Genomic DNA, 18,933 nt, shown 5'->3' on the forward strand with positions numbered 1-18,933 from the left:
TACAACTCCAAAATTTTCCATTGGCCAGACATACCAATTCTAAAACTCAATTCATTTGCAACAAAGAAGTCCAGGTTGGATGCAGGGCCTGGGATAATGCCCTTAGATATGACACTGAAAGTGCCACTGGGAAGCTACCCTCCTTTCAGGCCCCCTTTGTACCTCTACTGTTGAGGTCACCAGTTTAAGAGCTATGAGAGGCTTTAACGGAGTGTGCTACAGCCTTCTCTAAGCCTTTAACAGTGACAACCAATGATGTGTTAGCTTTTTGCACATCATCCACCTAACTGTTTTATGACAGTAATGGGAAAGAGAACTGATAAAATGCTAATGTGTTAAACAATGTCTCCCATTGTTTGTCTCAGGTTTGAAATATTTGAGTGCAATCAGATATACTTGATCCTTTACAGAAAAGTATCTGTGATGAGATAGATAATACATACACCAAGAGAACATTTTGCTCTCTAGCAACACGTGGTGGGTTGACCCTGTCTGGATGGATGCCAGGTGCCACCAAAGCTGCTCTATTACTCCCCTCCTCAGCTGGACAGGAAGGAGAGAATATAACAAAAGGCTCATGGGTTGAGATAAGGACAGAGAGAGATCACTCAGCAATTACTGTCATGGGTAAAACAGGCTTGACTTGGGGAAATTAGTTTAATTTATTACCAATCAAATCAGAGTAGGATAATGAGAAATAAAACCAAATCTTAAAACACCTCCCCCCCACCCCCCCTGCTGCCTTCTTCCCAGGCTTAACTTTACTCCTGATTTTCTCTACAACCTCCCCCTGAGCGGTGCAGGGGGATGGGGAATGGGGCTTGCGGTCAGTTCATCACCTGTTGTCTCTGCCACTCCTTCCTCCTTAAGGGGAGGACTCCTCACAGTCTTCCCCTGCTCCAGCATGGGTTCTCTCCCGTGGGAGAACTCTCCACAAAATTCTCCAATGTGAGTCCTTCCCATGGGCTACAGTTCTTCATGAACTGTTCCAGCGTGGGTCTCCCACGGGGTCACAAGTACTGGCCAGCAAACCTGCTCCAGCCTGGGCTCCTCTCTCCATGGGTCCACAGGTCCTGCTCCAGCGTGGGCTTCCCACGGGTCACAGCCTCCACCCCCCCTGGCGTGGGGTCCTCCATGGGCTGCAGGTGGATTCTGCTCCACTGTTCACCTCCACGGGCTGCAGGGGCACAGCCTGTCCCACCATGGTCTGCACCAGGGGCTGCAGGGGAATCTCTGCTCTGGCACCTGGAGCACCTCCTCCCCCTCCTTCTTCACTGACCTTGGTGTCTGCAGAGTTGTTCCTCTCACATATTCTCACTCTCTCTATGGCTGCAATTGCTGGTTTTTTTTTTCCCCTTCTTAAATACATTATCCCAGAGGCACTACCACCACTGCTGATGGGCTTGGCCTTGGCCAGCAGCGGGTCTGTCTTGGAGCCGGCTGGCATTGGCTCTGTCAGAAATAGGGGAAGCTTCTAGCAGATTCTCACAGAAGCCACCCCTGTAGTCCCCACCAACCTTGCCACGCAAACCCAATATATGACAATTATTTGAAGACAGAGGAAAATAAAAGCCTCATTTCACCATGATCTTCAGGACCTTGGTAATTTTCTGGTTACTGAGAACTCTTGAACAGAAATGTTTATCAAGTCTAGAGCTCATCCCTTGGTTTTAGTAACATAGTGACTAAAAAGAAACACAGACAGCTATTAACTTGGTTAAATTTTCAGCAAGTATCACAAAACCAAAAAACAGAACTCCTGCAACTACTTTTCCCTCACAAGCTAAAACCCTCAAAACTCTTCATTCAACTGTTAATGGTCTCATGTTACTGGCAGGACATTTTTTAGATTCTCTACAGCTATCTTGACTTACTAGCTTCTGAAACTGAACATTTACTTAATGTCTTCCTTTGTTTATCTATTCATTTTGTAAACTGACCAATGTCTGTTTATCAACCCAAAGAATTTACATTACCGAATAGAATTTAATGTTGGCAACCATAATGGGAATCCTTAAAGAAGCCTAAAATGTTAACTAAATGTAGACTTCAATTATTAATTGAAGCAATACCTCTAATTACAGTTCAACAGGTACTCAGTGTCCCAAGCAACCGGCATGCAGATATCAGACAGCACAGACAGCAGAAATTTCAACTACTGAGTTACGGGTTGCAGGCTACTTCCATTGACTGCTAGCTTCTGTTATTTCATAAGCAGCTTCATGGGGAATGGGAAAAGGCATACTGCAAAAGGTATCAGTGAGAATTTCCTTTTCCACTGGGAATTCAGTTCAGGAAGTAAGAACTGTGAACGTTTCTCCTCACTTGTGAAATGTCAGTCTCAACCATGAGTGCTGTCAGCTTCAGGCATCTGTCTGAGTGCCCTCCTGATGCCCCCATGGTACGTCCTACTTCCCCAAATAAAAACAAAATATATGGGATGCAGTCATGTCCCAATCAGTTCCTGCCAATACATTGACTGATTTTTGCATAAAGAATACAAAAATGGCATGAAAACATTTACTGAAATAGCTACCTAATCTGCATTTTCTCATTTGTTTTTGTACACCTGAATGCAGACTGTACACACAGTTTGATTAGCCTGCTGTGTACTTCTCAGGGTACTATAATTGGTTCAGAAGCAAACCAGAGAGCCACTTCTGAGGTGCATCTAAACAAACATTTTTAATTGAAAAAACCAGCAGCATCACCCAGTGCTTTGGGACTCCATAGCAGTTTGGCCAAAATAAAAGATAAAACTCAGAAGCTGCTGATCCAGCCCAAGTGAGGTCAAATGAGAGCCAACAAGCCGCCTCCCTTGCCTTCCCTCTGAGTGTGATCACTTCAGAGGAACATAAAGAAATCTCACAGAGTGATGGAAATAAAGGGAAGGACTACTATTTACACAATAGTACTTGTCTATTTTTTTAAACATTGCCCTTTAAAATCTCAGATTTCAGAAACAGAAAAAGGTGTTGTGGCTGCATAGAAACACAAGGAAAGGAAGACATTTGCTCTTTCTCCTGCCTTGCAAGAAATAATGGGAACAGAAGACAGAAGTGTCCCATGTAATAGCTATTTAAATGTTTTCATTTGAATAGAACCTGACACATAATTTTTAACTGCTTATGATGGTTATCAAAATTCCTCTTCCAGAACAAACCACAAGAAAAACTCCACCAACCAAGAGTTGCCCACTCATTTGGGTTGCGATGGGTAGGACCATATAACAAAGGAGGAAAGCAGCAGCAGACCATGTCTCACACACGTCTCCTGCTCCACACATACAGTTCAGACACCACCATGTGTTCCATGGCAACACAGAGCAGGTGCCTCTGGTTTGCTGGGGAACAGCAGACACATGACCAGAGCACCTGAAGTCTCAGAGAATCCACCCTCCCAGCCCCCACGTAGGGAAGCAGGTAGCACACTGTTAGTCACAGCAACAGCTTCTGGCAATTAACAGACCCAGTTTACAATCTGGCTTTGAATTTGTTTTCACTGTCCCTCACTAGTCCTAGTATAAAAACTGGTTCAGAGGACTTTTTTTTTTTTTTTTTCTTTTAACAACTGACAAGAGAGAGGTTATATTTATACATAAAACATGAATACTTAGTATTTATGCTTACAGCTACTTGTGTACTCAGACTGAGTCAAATTTCTCAGTCCACATAGTTAATGCTTGGGCTGGACTAGAGGAAGAAGTGGATCTCTGCTGAGCTACCAGAGAACCACACATGCAGCCAGGTTTATGATCATCAATTTGATACATCTTTTTCATCATAATTTTTCATATCAGCCTATTACATTTACTCATTTGTATCACATTCAAAAAATTTCAGGAGTCAGATTATATTCTCCCATTCTCTGGTGTCCCTGAGTTGACTTGCTAAGTGTTATCGTGCTTTTGTTGAAAACCTGCTTTTAGTTGAAAACAGACCACATAAGATAAATAAGCAAAAAGCTATAGAAGACAATGAGAATATTATAAAATGCAAACATATCACATACTATTATGCAAAAGAGCTGTTTCAGTTAATAAAATGTAAGACAAGAGCAGCATTACAAATTCTAACAACTAAATACAAAAACCTAACTAAATTTACCTGTGGAAAGCCATGACATGGAAATGTTAAGTTCTTTATTTTATAACATTATATCTTTTATTACCATCTCCACTATTCCTATACACAAAAAAAAAGGATCAAAAAACATCCAGAGCCCCTTCCTGAGGAGTGTCTGTCTGGAATGCCATGCTTGTTCTCCCTGGGGCAGAGGCAGTACATACTTTGTTGTCTTCTAATCAGTCAGTCTGCTCCTTCTGTTCACCGTTAACTGATAAATTCCTCCCCCAAAAATACAAGTCCCCAGTTTGGGGCTGCAAACTGTTTTTCATATCTAAGACTGCAAATGTAATCTAAACATCTCTCTTCAGTTCTGCAGCAGCATTTTGTACGTATTTCAACCAGAAAGATATTTGTCTGTCTTACAGGTTCAAAAGTTGTCTTTGTAGGTTATTTATTGCCTTGCAGTCCTTTATATGCAGTGGACCTTAAAAGATCTTTCTTTTATCACTCCACTACCTCAACCTGGGATGCTATAATCATGCCGGGCCTCATCTTGCTTTGCATCACTTGGTAATTTAGGTGGTGCAAGCTATATAAAGTGGTCACAGATTTTCACAGAAATGGCATGTACAAGATGTTCCAGCTTACATTGAATCCACTAGCTGCAAGAGACTGTTCAGGTATTTTTTGTATTTTTAATAGGCATTATACTCACAAATATCTCTTTGTTAGAATGTGAAGATAGCAAAGTCACTCATTCAAATGTTTGGAAATGTCAAAATTAATTACTGCTATGTGTACCTTTATGTTCCAAAGCAGCTGAGAGTACTTAGCGCTTCTGTAAATTGCAATATGTTCTCAAGTCAAGCAACCAACTACCTAAAGGTTCACTTACCTTTATGACACACCATCACCTTGGCAGAGTCAGAGATAAAATACAGCTCTGAAAATCCTTTCACCCACCCCAGTCATGCATTCATCCTTTTACGTTCTCAAGTTTCTTTCACATTCACTGCATGTTCCCTTGTGCAGGTAGCTTCTGCAGGCCAGGGCTTCTCTGCTAGAAACCCTGACTTGAGTACCACTGGTTGTGCCCACTGGCCACTTCTGTCTTCTCTACAGCAAGCAAATCCTTCATGCAAGTCCTGCCCTGTTCCCCAGCTTCTTGACTGTCTTCATCCCCAGCCTCTTCACAGCAGTCTCTATTTCTTCAGCTCAAAAGTCCTAGTGCCCTGTTGGGCTTTGTCTGAGACTTTAACATCCTCCTTAATGTCACAGAACTGGTTAATCTGGTGCACATTAAAGAAAATAAAAAACAACTGTCATTCAAACAGAAAAACAAAAGATATTCATCATTTGGTATTATCACCACACAGCACGTGTGCACATATGACTAAGACATGAGGGAGGAGAACCATATGTACCTAACTATTTGCAGTACAGACTTAGAGAGGTTTACCAAATTAGGTCACGGATGACAAGAGTATCAATACAATACACACATACGCATAGATTCAGATGCAGTATTTTTACAGTCCTAATGGAGATGAGGTTAGATGAGGACCTCTTGGGTGCAATTTATGCATTATGGGTTTTCATAAGACTGAGGTAACACTGGTAATATTGTGGAAGCAAAAAAAGAAAGATTTTATAGAGTTTATTTCAGTTCAACTAGCTAGGGAATTTGATCTGAACTGGAGCTGCTCAATTGCTTCTGGATGACCAGGTGTCAGTAAAGGATCAGTAACATTTATTTCCATCTATGTATGGCTGACATGTTGCCAGTTTTTTTCTAGAAATAGACATCAGAGAGGCTAGCTATCTCTTCTTACCTTCCACTTGAATCACTGCAATCTGCTCAGAACTTAGAAAATATTTGAAAAATTCAGCTAGCATAGAAGTAGGCAATATTTTAGAGGCAAACCATTTGGAAACAGCCATCTGTGCTTCATAATGGTTGGAAATTTTAGAAAAATGCTCTCTTCTCACTTTTTTTGTCAAAAAATTTCTTAAAGATTTTTTCACCAGTTTCACTCCTTTTACCCTTTCTGCAGTGGATTTCTTTTCAGTGCTAGTTGTGCAAAAAACATACAGCTTTACAGCCAAATTTTGCATGATAGCCTACACAATACTAATTCATTTGTGTAGACCAGAGTCCCTGGCACCCCTGTGCTCCTTCATGTCCCATTTTTATTAGCTACCCCATCTCCTAATCCCGCTACTCCAGTATCTCCCTTTCACTTATTTCTCAATACTGGCCTCCACCACCAAGACCAACCAAGGCGTCAAGAAGCAAATATCTTGGTTTAGGTGGGATGCAACTGCGAGCAAAAGCACCTTCACCAAAAATCTACGTCAATAAAATAACCTATTCTTTACTTATTCTGATGGAGCTTGAATTTGCTATTTGACAAAGTGCGAGCCTTCTTGCAGGTTTCTGAAGAAGACAGCATTTAGTATTAAGTGATAGCTGTTAATTTTAAATAAACAGTCAGGTATGGTGCTAGCAATGTTTTCCTTTCCTGGTAGATGCCTTTCTATGTTTTCTTTAAGGTAAAAAGGCATTTCTATGGAGCAGATCACTTATTTCAGTTAAAGAGAACTGAGGACTCACCATTTCTAAGATGTTGTATCGGGTCTGGCTGAGCCAGAATTGGTTTTCCCCTGTAGCAGCCCTCATGGTGCTGTGTTTTATGCTGGGAGCTGGCAGGGTGTTGATAGCACACTGGTGTTGTGGCTACTGCTGAGTAGTGCTTACACAGCACCAAGGCTCTTTCTGACATTTCCCCCCCCACAGTGGGACGGGGTGGGCAAGATCTTGGGAGGGGACACAACCAGGACAGCTGACCCGAACTGACCAAAGGGATATTCCATACCATATGACGTCTGCTCAGTATAAAGCTGGGAGAAAGGAGGAAGGGGGTGGGGTCACCCTTGGTCCTCCGAGGCAACCGCTACGCATATCAGAGCCCTGCTTCCTGAGAAGGCCCGACATCGCCTGTTAATGGGAAGTAGAGAATAAATCTGTTTTCTTTTTTTTGCTTCCGCGCGCGGACCTTTGCTTCGCTTTGCTTATATTAAAACTGCTGTTGTTTTACCCACAAGGGTTGTTTTGTTTTCCTATCTTATTTTCTTTCCCTTCTTTGCCCTATTGAGAAAAAAAGGGGAAGGGGGGGGAAGTGATAGAGCGACTTGGTGGGTACCTGGCATTTAGCCAAGGTCAAACCACCACAGTCTATTTTGGCGCCCAACGTGGGGCGGGACAACGGCAGTTTTATATTAATTGTGCTATAGCTATAGCAGTTAGTAAGCGACAAGCTCTTGTGCTGGTCACGGGTTTGTTTATTGCTCTGCTTATCTTTATTTTGCTAAGCTCGGGAACATGCTGGAAGAAATTGGGAACATCATGAGTGGTTTTATTCTGCAAGCTCCCGAAGTACTTATTAATCCTTATGTTAGCTCTTTGATACTGTTCATTAATGCTATTCGCCTATTGTGGGCTGTGTGGAGCTCGTTAGGTTTTTGGTGTAAGAGAAAGCAAATTTTGGGTGAGAGAATACCAAAATGTGCCCTGAGGCGGCCTGTCCCTGGGTGGCAGGGGGAGTGGAAGGATTTGGGCAGATTCCTAGGACGGTTATCACCTCCTGTAGCCTGGGATCTTACCCCTGAACAGGCAAGCAACCCCGCAAAACTGACACAACACCTGATAGAAGGGTGCCTTGTCTATCCCGATGAAAATCAGCAACTCCTAGCGCTGTACTGGGGCCTGGCCTATGCTTATCGAGCTGCAGTTCAGTGCTCTCAAAGGACTGTGGTGGAAACGGGAACTCAAACAAAAACAATAACAGCAGAGATTGCCCCAGTAGTAAAAAAGAAACAGTGGACAAGGAGAACAACAGGTCCATACCCTCGATTAATAAGGGACGAAAAAGAGGAGGAAGAAGCGGGTCCTTCAGCAAAGGGGTCAGAAGAGGGAATAACAGAACTCAAACAGGAGGCAGAAACTACCCGGTCCCTGACATCATCAGAACTGCGAGATCTGCGGAAAGACTATAGCCGCCAGCCGGGTGAGCGGATTGCTGCCTGGCTGCTTCGATGCTGGGATAATGGGGCTGATGCTCAGCAGCTGGAAGGTAAGGAAGCCCAACAGCTGGGTTCCCTTGCTAGAGATCGAGGAATTGAAAGGGGAATTGGAAAAGAAACAGGAATTTGCAGTCTGTGGAGACGGCTCCTTTCAAGTGTTAAAGCAAGATATCCTTTCAAGGAAGATCTTACGGATAACTCCCCAGGGAAGTGGGCTACTGCGGATGAAGGTGTCCAGTACCTGAGAGAACTAGCAGTGCTGGAAGTCATCTATAGTGATCCAAATAATGATGAAGCCCCTAAAAATCCAGAGGATGTCCTGTGCACACGGGCCATGTGGAGGAAGGTGATTAAAGGTGCACCATCCTCGTATTCTGCGGGCTTGGCTGCGATGTACTATCCAGAAATGGATATGGGAGAAGGATTAAGATGTACGCCAACTGTGGAGGCAGTCTCTTCCTGGCTTCAGAACTTTGAAGAGAGTCTTGGAACCTCCTCATCTCTACGGGCGAGTGCCTTAGATGTCAGGAGCACCCCAAGAAATCGGTTCTCTTCCACCCCAGTCAGAGGGAAAGGGAAACCTAGGCGCATGACACGTGGCGAACTTTGGTTCTTCCTGCGTGACCAGGGGGAGGACATGAGGAAGTGGGATGGTCAACCCACCTTCAAATTGGAAGCTCGTGTACATGAATTGCGAGGAAAGACCCCTGCCAAGAAGACAACATCCAAGAAGGTTGTTAATGTAGCTGGCGTGAAACCGCAAGAAAGTAATCAGCGATCTCCCAGATACAGGAAGAATGAGATCACCTCCCTTGGCCCTGATGAAGGAGTTTCCGGCCTGGCACAGCAAGGGTCAGACAGTGAATACTCTGACCAAGAACAGGAATAGAGGGCCCCTGCCTCCAGCCAGGAGGAGGAAAGGGATGATCGGGTGTATTGGACAGTGTGGATTCGATGGCCTGGCACATCAAATCCACAGAAGTACCAGGCTTTAATCGATACCGGGGCACAGTGTACATTAATGCCATCAAGTTATAGAGGGGCAGAACCTATCTGGATCTCAGGAGTGACAGGCGGATGTCAAGAACTGTCAGTACTGGAGGCCGAGGTTAGCTTGACCGGGGATAAGTGGGAAAAACATCCCATTGTAACTGGCCCAGAAGCCCCTTGTATCTTGGGCATTGACTACCTCAAGAGGGGGTATTTCAAAGACCCAAAAGGATACCGATGGGCTTTTGGTGTGGCCAGTGTGAACACAGAGAAGGTCAAACAGTTGTCTAATCTGCCTGGCCTCTCAGGAGATCCTTTTGTTGTAGGACTGTTGCGAGTTAAAGAACAACAGGTGCCAATTGCCATGAGGACCGTGCACCGACGGCAGTATCGCACGAACCGAGACTCTCTGGCTCCCATCCAAGAACTGATCCGTCAACTGGAGACCCAAGGTGTCATCAGTAAGACACATTCGCCTTTTAATAGCCCAATATGGCCAGTGCGAAAGTCTGACGGAGGGTGGAGGTTGACAGTAGACTATCGTGGCCTGAACGAAGTGACGCCACCACTGAGTGCTGCTGTACCAGATATGTTAGAGCTCCAGTATGAGCTAGAGTCAAAGGCAGCCAAGTGGTACGCCACAATCGACATCGCCAATGCATTCTTTTCAATTCCTTTGGCAGAAGAGTGCAGGCCACAGTTTGCTTTCACGTGGAGGGGTGTCCAATATACCTGGAATCGACTACCCCAGGGGTGGAAGCACAGCCCCACTATTTGTCATGGACTAATTCAAACTGCACTGGAAAAGGGTGATGCCCCTGAACATCTACAGTACATCGATGACATCATTGTGTGGGGCAACAAGGCAGAAGAAGTGTTCAAGAAAGGACAAAAAGTAATTGAGATTCTTCTGAGAGCTGGGTTTGCCATAAAGAAAAGCAAGGTCAAGGGACCAGCACAGGAGATTCAGTTCTTGGGAATAAAATGGCAAGATGGACGCCGCCATGTGCCTATGGAGGTTGTCAACAAGATAGCAGCTATGTCTCCACCGACCAACAAGAAGGAAACACAAGCTTTCTTAGGACTTGTGGGATTTTGGAGGATGCACATTCCAGGTTACAGTCAGCTGGTGAGCCCTCTCTATCAAGTAACCCGAAAGAAGAACAATTTTGAGTGGGGTCTTGAGCAACAACAAGCCTTTGAGCACATCAAACAGGAGATAGCTCGGGCGGTAGCTCTTGGGCCTGTTCGGACAGGACCAGATGTGCAAAATGTACTTTACACATCAACTGGGGAGCATGGCCTCACATGGAGCCTCTGGCAGAAGGTAGCAGGTGAAACTCGGGGTCGACCATTAGGATTTTGGAGCCGGGGATATCGAGGATCAGAAGCCCACTACACTCCAACTGAAAAGGAGATTCTGGCAGCATATGAGGGGATTCGAGCCGCTTCCGAAGTTGTTGGTACAGAAGCACAGCTCCTCTTGGCACCGCGATTGCCTGTACTACATTGGATGTTCAAAGGAAACATCCCTTCTACACACCATGCAACCAGTGCTACCTGGAGTAAATGGGTAGCGTTAATCACGCAACGAGCTCGACTGGGAAAACCCAACCGTCCAGGAATCCTGGAAGAGATCATGGACTGGCCAGAAGGTAGAGATTTTGGAGCACTGCCTGAGGAGGTGGCTCGTGCCCAAGAAGCACCACCATATAACGAATTACCAGAAGATGAAAGGCGGTATGCTTTGTTTACTGATGGATCCTGTCGTGTGGTAGGAAACCATCGAAAGTGGAAAGCTGCTGTGTGGAGCCCCACAAGACAAGTCGTTGAGGCCACTGAAGGAGAGGGCGAGTCAAGTCAGTTTGCAGAAGTAAAAGCGATCCAACTAGCCCTAAAGATTGCTGAACGAGAAAAGTGGCCAGTACTGTATCTCTACACTGACTCCTGGATGGTGGCTAATGCTCTGTGGGGGTGGCTACAGGAGTGGAAGAAGACCAATTGGCAGCGCAGAGGTAAACCCATCTGGGCTGCTGCACTGTGGCAGGACATCGCTGCCCGAGTGGAAAACGTGGCTCTAAAGGTACGTCATGTAGATGCCCACGTGCCCAAAAGCCGTGCCACCGAAGAACATCAAAACAATGAGCAAGTAGACAAGGCTGCTAAAATTGAAGTAGCTCAGCTGGACCTGGACTGGGAGCGCAAGGGTGAGCTATTTGTAGCTCGATGGGCCCATGAAACATCCGGGCATCTCGGGAGAGATGCAACGTACAGATGGGCTCGTGATCGAGGGGTGGACCTGACCATGGAGGCCATCTCACAGGTCACTCATGAATGCGAAACATGTGCTGCAATCAAGCGAGCCACACGAGTAAAGTCTCCCTGGAACAGAGGGCGATGGCTGAGTTTTCGATATGGTGAGGCCTGGCAAATTGACTATATTGGACCATTGCCACGAACACGCCAAGGCAAGCGCTACATACTCACTATGGTGGAAGCAACTACTGGTTGGCTTGAGACGTACCCTGTAAATCATGCCACTGCCCGAAATACCATCTTAGGTCTTGAAAGGCAAATTTTATGGCGACATGGTACTCCTGAAAGAATCGAATCAGACAATGGAACCCATTTTCGAAATAATCTCATAAACTCCTGGGCAAAGAAACATGGCATTGAGTGGGTGTATCACATCCCTTATTACCCACAAGCGTCTGGAAAGATTGAAAGATACAATGGACTGTTGAAGACTATGTTGAGAGCATTGGACAATGGGGGATGGAAACACTGGGATATAAATTTAGCAGAAGCCACTTGGCTAATTAATACCAGAGGATCTGTTAACCGTCCTGGTCCTGCCCAAACAAAACCCCTTCATACTGTGGGAGGAGATAAGGTCCCTGTAGTACACACAGGGAAATGGCTGGGGAAGGCAGTATGGATTGCTCCTCCCTTGGGAAAAGGCAAGCCCACTCGTGGGATTGTTTTTGCTCAGGGACCTGGATGTACTTGGTGGGTAATGCGGGAGAATGGGGCTACTCAGTGTGTGCCTCAAGGAGATTTAACCTTGGGGGGGAAATAATCTGTGAGCTGAGTTGTATGTTGCAGGAAGTGATGGAGGAAGTAGGAACGACGAAGAGTGAACCAGATACATGCGATGATGACCCAAACCTAGCCGGTGCTGGAGTCCAACAGTCAAACATACTGCTCCTGTCCTGAACATCCACCTTGACAGATGGCAGCCAAGTCACTGAACATCTAGAGGAGTGAAGAAAGCTTACGGAATGAATAAATGAGTGTTATGTGGGACCTGGGCATGACGTAAATGGTATGGAATAAGGGGTGGAGACTGTATCGGGTCTGGCTGAGCCAGAATTGGTTTTCCCCTGTAGCAGCCCTCATGGTGCTGTGTTTTATGCTGGGAGCTGGCAGGGTGTTGATAGCACACTGGTGTTGTGGCTACTGCTGAGTAGTGCTTACACAGCACCAAGGCTCTTTCTGACATTTCCCCCCCCACAGTGGGACGGGGTGGGCAAGATCTTGGGAGGGGACACAACCAGGACAGCTGACCCGAACTGACCAAAGGGATATTCCAGACCATATGACGTCTGCTCAGTATAAAGCTGGGAGAAAGGAGGAAGGGGGTGGGGTCACCCTTGGTCCTCCGAGGCAACCGCTACGCATATCAGAGCCCTGCTTCCTGAGAAGGCCCGACATCGCCTGTTAATGGGAAGTAGAGAATAAATCTGTTTTCTTTTTTTTGCTTCCGCGCGCGGACCTTTGCTTCGCTTTGCTTATATTAAAACTGCTGTTGTTTTACCCACAAGGGTTGTTTTGTTTTCCTATCTTATTTTCTTTCCCTTCTTTGCCCTATTGAGAAAAAAAGGGGAAGGGGGGGGAAGTGATAGAGCGACTTGGTGGGTACCTGGCATTTAGCCAAGGTCAAACCACCACAGATGTTTAACCACTTATCAGGTCTATAGACCTTATGTGATTACAGCTATATCTGACTAGACAAAAAAAGTCACATTTACTTTTCCAATACCTTAGTGTAAGCTTCTCGCAAACACCATCTCCATATGTACTTCTTCCCATTACACAGGAAGAACTGAAAAGTTCCTTGCATTTATAAGTAAAGACATTTAACTATGATTTAATACATACTCTTGATTCACAAAAGTAAACAAGAATCTGAAGACTGAAAGCACTTACATGTTTCATGGTCATTCCACGTTACTGGAAGCCTTTCTTTTCATATTCCTACTAGGAGCTTCCTTCAACAGATGATTGAAGCAGCAAATCCTTCATAACATTCAAATAGTAAATATCCATTTTGGTTCCAAAAGGTGATAAAATTACTTGCAGACTATACCATCTATATTATTTCACTTAAGACAACACATACATTGTACTTCCATCTATATTGTTTTGCTTAAAACCACACATACATTGAATATTTTACTACTCTTCTTCCACTCCATTCCTCCAAAATACTTAAACAAACATTAGTAAATCCTGTTTGTAGTCTCAGCTGAAGCTGAGAAAGCTTTTAGTTCAATGTATATACAGTCCCTTCACTGACCTAAATTATAGGAGACTAACTTCAAAACCACTGACTGAAAACTAATCTTAAACACTGAACAAGTGTAACAGATCCTGTAACTATACCTCCAGAAGAAATGCCTTAGAGATGCACTAGAAAAAAACTGCCACAAAATAAATACAGAACCATTAGGTGTCACTTTAACTCAAAAATGAGTTTCTTTTTTGCAAACCAGTAGCCCAAAGCAGCTCCTTTCTGATTCACTGTGTTACTGAAGCACAAAACCAGTAACCTCAGAGTGCTCTGGCACACAGCAACATTGCAGTGGGTCAGGTCTCTCATGGAAATGGGTGATGTGGTTGAGCTACCAGCCTGGTATCAAACAACTTCCTTCTACTCTTTACCTGACACTGACACAGTCTGGCAAATAAAGAGAAAAAAGACTGAGTCCACTTGATTCCAGATGTCCTTCCCCAAATGCTCAAAGTTCCCAGCTGCATCCCACTACTTTCTGATGTTAAAAAACAGTCTGTTGGCCATAGGGCACCCCACTGTTTCTAGACACTAGACAACAGCCACGCATCCTCCCTGAACAATGAAGCTTGGTAAGACACAGACTGCTTAAGCCACATATTCAAATTGCAAGACAATATGAAAATAACCATTTATGCTTTCTGATTCCAGGTACTGATGCAAGGGAGAAGCTGTAAAAACCTTTTTCAGCTGCCAAAAGAGTCTGGCATTTTTCAGAAAAATTTCCACTTGTCCCTTAATACAGGTGACCCATTAGCATGTATAACTTTAAGACCACTGACCTACCCGAGAGCAGGATGGTAGAAGCAGGTGTGACCTGTTTCTGAATCTGGACAAAATCAATGCAGTCCAAGTGCCTCCAGGGAGTCAGCTTTGCTGGCTAGAGGAATTTATCACTTGCTATCTTTTGAGCTCCTTCGAACCACTTTTTTGATACGGGCATTTACTCTGCAGTTTGTTAAGTCCTTCATCCTGTTAGTTGCCATTCATCTTTTGGATTTTAAATGGTTTAACTAACCGAGTAGAAAGACATATATATTTCTACAGTGAGCGTTCCTAAAGTACTTCAAGTATGCACAATATGGCAGGTCTTATCTTCAGGTAAAAATTAGCAAGTCATCCTGCCTCTAGCTTTGACAACATTCCTTGTTTTAAGCCAAATTCAGGACTGCAACAACTATGCACAGCTAATACCCTTGGCATGATCCTGCATGAAAGCAGAACGACCTTGGGAGGCTCAGTGAGACAGAGTTAGATGGTATTTTCCTTACAACATGGCCACGTACCAATCCTGCTCCTCAATATTCTGTGCAAATCAACATGGTACCCATTTGCCCAAGTCTCTTTGCAGAGAAATCTGGTTACCTTCCATGACTTTATCTGCAATATTATCAACATCTCAAAAAATAATTAGTTTGAATACACAAATTTTGCACTACTTCTGCTACTTTTCAGTCCCATGGCATATCCTTTCAGTATATCAATACCTATTTAAAAAAAAAAAAAAAAAAAAAAGAAGAGTTACCTTTTCAGAAAAGCTGTCCTCCTCCTTTTTGAGCATGGTTCTCTGTTTCTGCCTGACAACAGAGTGCATCAAAGAAAAGTAATAATGTATTTTGGCAGCTCCAGCTAATAAAGAAAGCATCTACCTTAAGACTTGAAGACAGCAAACTAAGGTTAAGTTCATCATGTATTAGCCAAGGAAACCTACAGATAGTCACGCTTACAGTGAAAACAAAGATGGAAGCTTAGCTTTTTCACAAATTTCAGTTACCAGTATAGCTAAAATTGTAAGGAAGGGAAAAGATTTCTAAATAGGTTGTGGAATTGTTTAAAAACAAATTAGAAATAGACAGTCACTCCTGATCTGTGTCACAGGTATCAGCTAGTTTCATGCATGTCTATCTGAGAACTGAACCACAAATTATTTTACGGGTGCTTTACAGTCTACTGCAATTGCATGGGATCAGCCTTTGGTGACTTTTTTAGTTTGAGAGCCCTCACAAAAACTTTTATTAAAAGAACATATTTTCTCCCTCATGTATGATTATCTGGGTATAAAACATAACAGGAGTGGAGATTGTCTCAAGTTGCAAGTAAGTCTCAGCTTTAACTGATACAGCTGAATCATTACAGAACAAGAATCATTTCAGATACGGCAATTCAGGTCACTTCTATGAACTTGCAAGTGCTCTCCCTCAAAGCAAAACTGAAGTCAGTGGGATGCCTCACATGGTCTGGCTTCTGTCTGGGCTCCAATACATGTCAGCATTTAAAATGAATCTTTTCTACAGTGTTGATGAAGAGGGTCTAGATCCGGGGCTGAAGCTCTTCAGAGCTTTACTCTCTACAGCCATGTGCCTTGTTGCTTTGTAGTTCAAGAACTAATGACAACATGCACACATTAACCTGTCAGAAGCAACCCCAACAGCTCAGAGGCAATCTCAGGATGGAGAATTTTGCTCTTTATGGACTGTTGTTTGCACCTTTCAACGAAGTGCCCAAAATCCTTGAACCTACTTTATAGCCAGAACTGATTCACTTCACTTCTCAATTTTTTGCTGCTATTTTTATAGTAGCACCTCCCTCTACAAAAAAAAAAAAAAAAAAAAAAGAGAGAAGTTCAAAATAAGTCAATTCCTGTTAAAGGCATGTGATATTTTAAACTGCATGACTGCATTTAAGCACATACTTAAATTCAGTGTCTGCTGCCTAAATAAGCAGAAAAAAATGTGTAACTTCACAAACTTTCCTAAATTTGATTCAAAAGGGAATATGACTATTAAAATTATTATTCTCAGCAACAACCTTTCAGAGCAACTGAAGTAAGGAATATCTGAAGTCAGCAGTAGATTTCCTTGTATGAACCTGGAGGATTTTCTAAAGTGCTGAGCATTCTTCCTAGTTCTGAAATCAACATGAGTTCTACCTTAACTGATAAGAAATACATTATTTGCCTATGATCTCCAGATAAAAAAAAATAATTTCTCTTGTCAGGTAAATTGTAAAAGTAGTTACATCCACTTAGCTACTACTAATCAATAAAAAGTAAAAAATTTAGGAATGTTTAAAATCTGTATCTTTAACATTGTACATTTTATGCAACAATAAAAGTGACTGTATTTATTGTTACCTGAAAATTCATGCAACATCATCTTACATAACTGAATATGTAAAGGATGAGACCTGCATAGTCTGGTTTAAACTGCGAACAAAGTCATCAAACCACTCTCCTGATCAACCTAATGTGTAAAAAAATTCAGCACACACACTGCAGTTATTTTAAACACTGCATGTGGGCACAAGCAATAACCAGCTGTTAAAGTACTGATGCTCCTACACGACATTTCAAAATATATTTTCTCCTGTGTTGCTAGTAGTTATTTTTGGCACATGCTCTTATGTTGTAAACCTGTTCTCCTCTACTATCTCCACTATGATCTTGACCTAGCATTTTCCTTCTACTCTAAAACTCCACTTTGAATACAGACAGAAGCAAAACCCAGCATCTTTCTGAGACTCAAAGAGGCACACTGTGACTGTAGCTACAGCTATGCAAATCCAGGGTAATTTGGTGTGGATCTCCTTTGGATTTACCCCATATGGCAGATAAGAATTTGATTAAGTCTGAGCCAAAGAAGGGACCACACTAATAGTAAGTCCATATGCCCCTTTGTTGATTCTTTATCTATTCTGAGAGGAAAGAAGCATTAACAGTCTATTACAAAACCCAGTAAAATTAACCAGAACATTCCCCTAGTAAATCTGTACCTGAAACTCTGAGTGAGAACTCATCCATGTGTTTGTTTTCTGAGGTTGAGTTCAGATCAAGGCATCAGAAGGTACTGTTAAAATGCCAGCTTAATTAGCATAAAGTGTCCTTGAATGCAAAATAAGGAGTTGACACCCCTTGCCGTATGATGCACAATTGCCCAAACACAACCGACACCTGCCTTGTTCGTATAAGAGGTACACCGAGACTTTTTGTGGATAAGGAGTAACATTACAACTAGCCCATTCAGAACCAGAGGAGCTGCAACCTACTTTCTAGAGCATGCACCTGTGAAAAGGATCATGTTCTCTTACAAACCTGACATTTTCATAACCAGTAAAATAATTTCAGAATATATTTTTCTGTAATACAAGTCAGACATCTTAGGTTTTATGCATGAAACTTTATGAAATAAAAATTGTTATTTGAGAACAAATAGACTCACTAAGAGGAAGAGTCTAACTAAAATAAGATACAAGTAGCAATTTACATTTAAAAGAACAATGGTCATTTGCATTTAAAAGAACAATGATCAACATCTGGTAAAGATAGGTTTGCAATGTAATCATGATCAATTTCACTCAGAAAAAAAATGCCACCTGAAACAATTTTCTTTACCAACAAGATTCTTAAAAAAACCCCATTTTTATAAAGTGTGCTTTGCAAGATTTAAATACAAAAAACCATCAAGCTATTTGCCTTCATGTACAATTTGATCAGATAGCATGTAATAGAGGTGACAAAGCCCTTTGAAGTTTCCTCTGAGACTTGAATTTCAGCTAATTTTCTTATGCAAATAAGGGCTAACTAGTTACTTTTAAAATTCCAGCTCTTTTGACTACAAAACCTCTAAATAGATTATTTGTAGCTCTAGTGTTTAAGAAGTTTTGAGTGTATTCTCATCTCATTGCACAGACAGCTATGCATAAGCCTCTCATTAAGGATAAACCACCTCTCACTGAAATGAGAATATACCCCTAAGGGTTTCTGAATTAAATCCATGTTCGGTTATTCATCCAAATTATTTTACATTTTCATAGCACTTTAACATAGTCTCTATAACTTCATGGTGAAGACATATATACTACTCATAATCTACACTAGAATATGAAAACATACAAGACTGCAGCATTTTCACATCTGTTAAAAGGTAGTGGCTTGGAAGATGCATTTGGCAAGACAGTTTTGCTAGGTGTCAGGACTTCTGTCAACGTTCAAGGATTGTTTGCTATTTGTCACGGCCTTTCTGTTATTTTGAACACAGTTTAAGGTATGCTTTGCCAGACAGAAGATGGGATTCAAGAAGTTCCATTTGACATAATAAATGGCTTATTTGATAAAAGCCGAGGCTAAAGGAAAACAGAAAACAGTACAGAAAGCTCAGGTTCAGCTCTTATTAATCCAAAGATTGACTGTGTTTTGCTGCAGGGTCTAGCATACCCTAGAAA

The 18,933-nt window shown here is 42.8% G+C and overlaps 2 protein-coding genes across 3 annotated transcripts in view; one reads left to right on the top strand and one right to left on the bottom strand.

The window, feature by feature from the left end:
- The window catches only part of DLGAP1 (DLG associated protein 1), a 434,783-nt gene that overhangs the window by 378,265 nt on the left and 37,585 nt on the right, over positions 1 to 18,933 (bottom strand). The window lies entirely within an intron of this gene.
- The window catches only part of LOC141923529 (uncharacterized), a 28,110-nt gene continuing 16,626 nt past the window's right edge, over positions 7,450 to 18,933 (top strand). The window contains exons 1-2 of the mRNA XM_074825319.1: positions 7,450 to 8,200; positions 9,467 to 9,574. Of these exons, the coding sequence (XP_074681420.1) occupies positions 7,450 to 8,200; positions 9,467 to 9,574 (859 nt within the window). The remainder of the gene's footprint in view (positions 8,201 to 9,466; positions 9,575 to 18,933) is intronic.

Source organism: Strix aluco, chromosome 1 (assembly GCF_031877795.1).
Source record: "Strix aluco isolate bStrAlu1 chromosome 1, bStrAlu1.hap1, whole genome shotgun sequence".
Taxonomy (NCBI): Eukaryota; Metazoa; Chordata; class Aves; order Strigiformes; family Strigidae; genus Strix; species Strix aluco.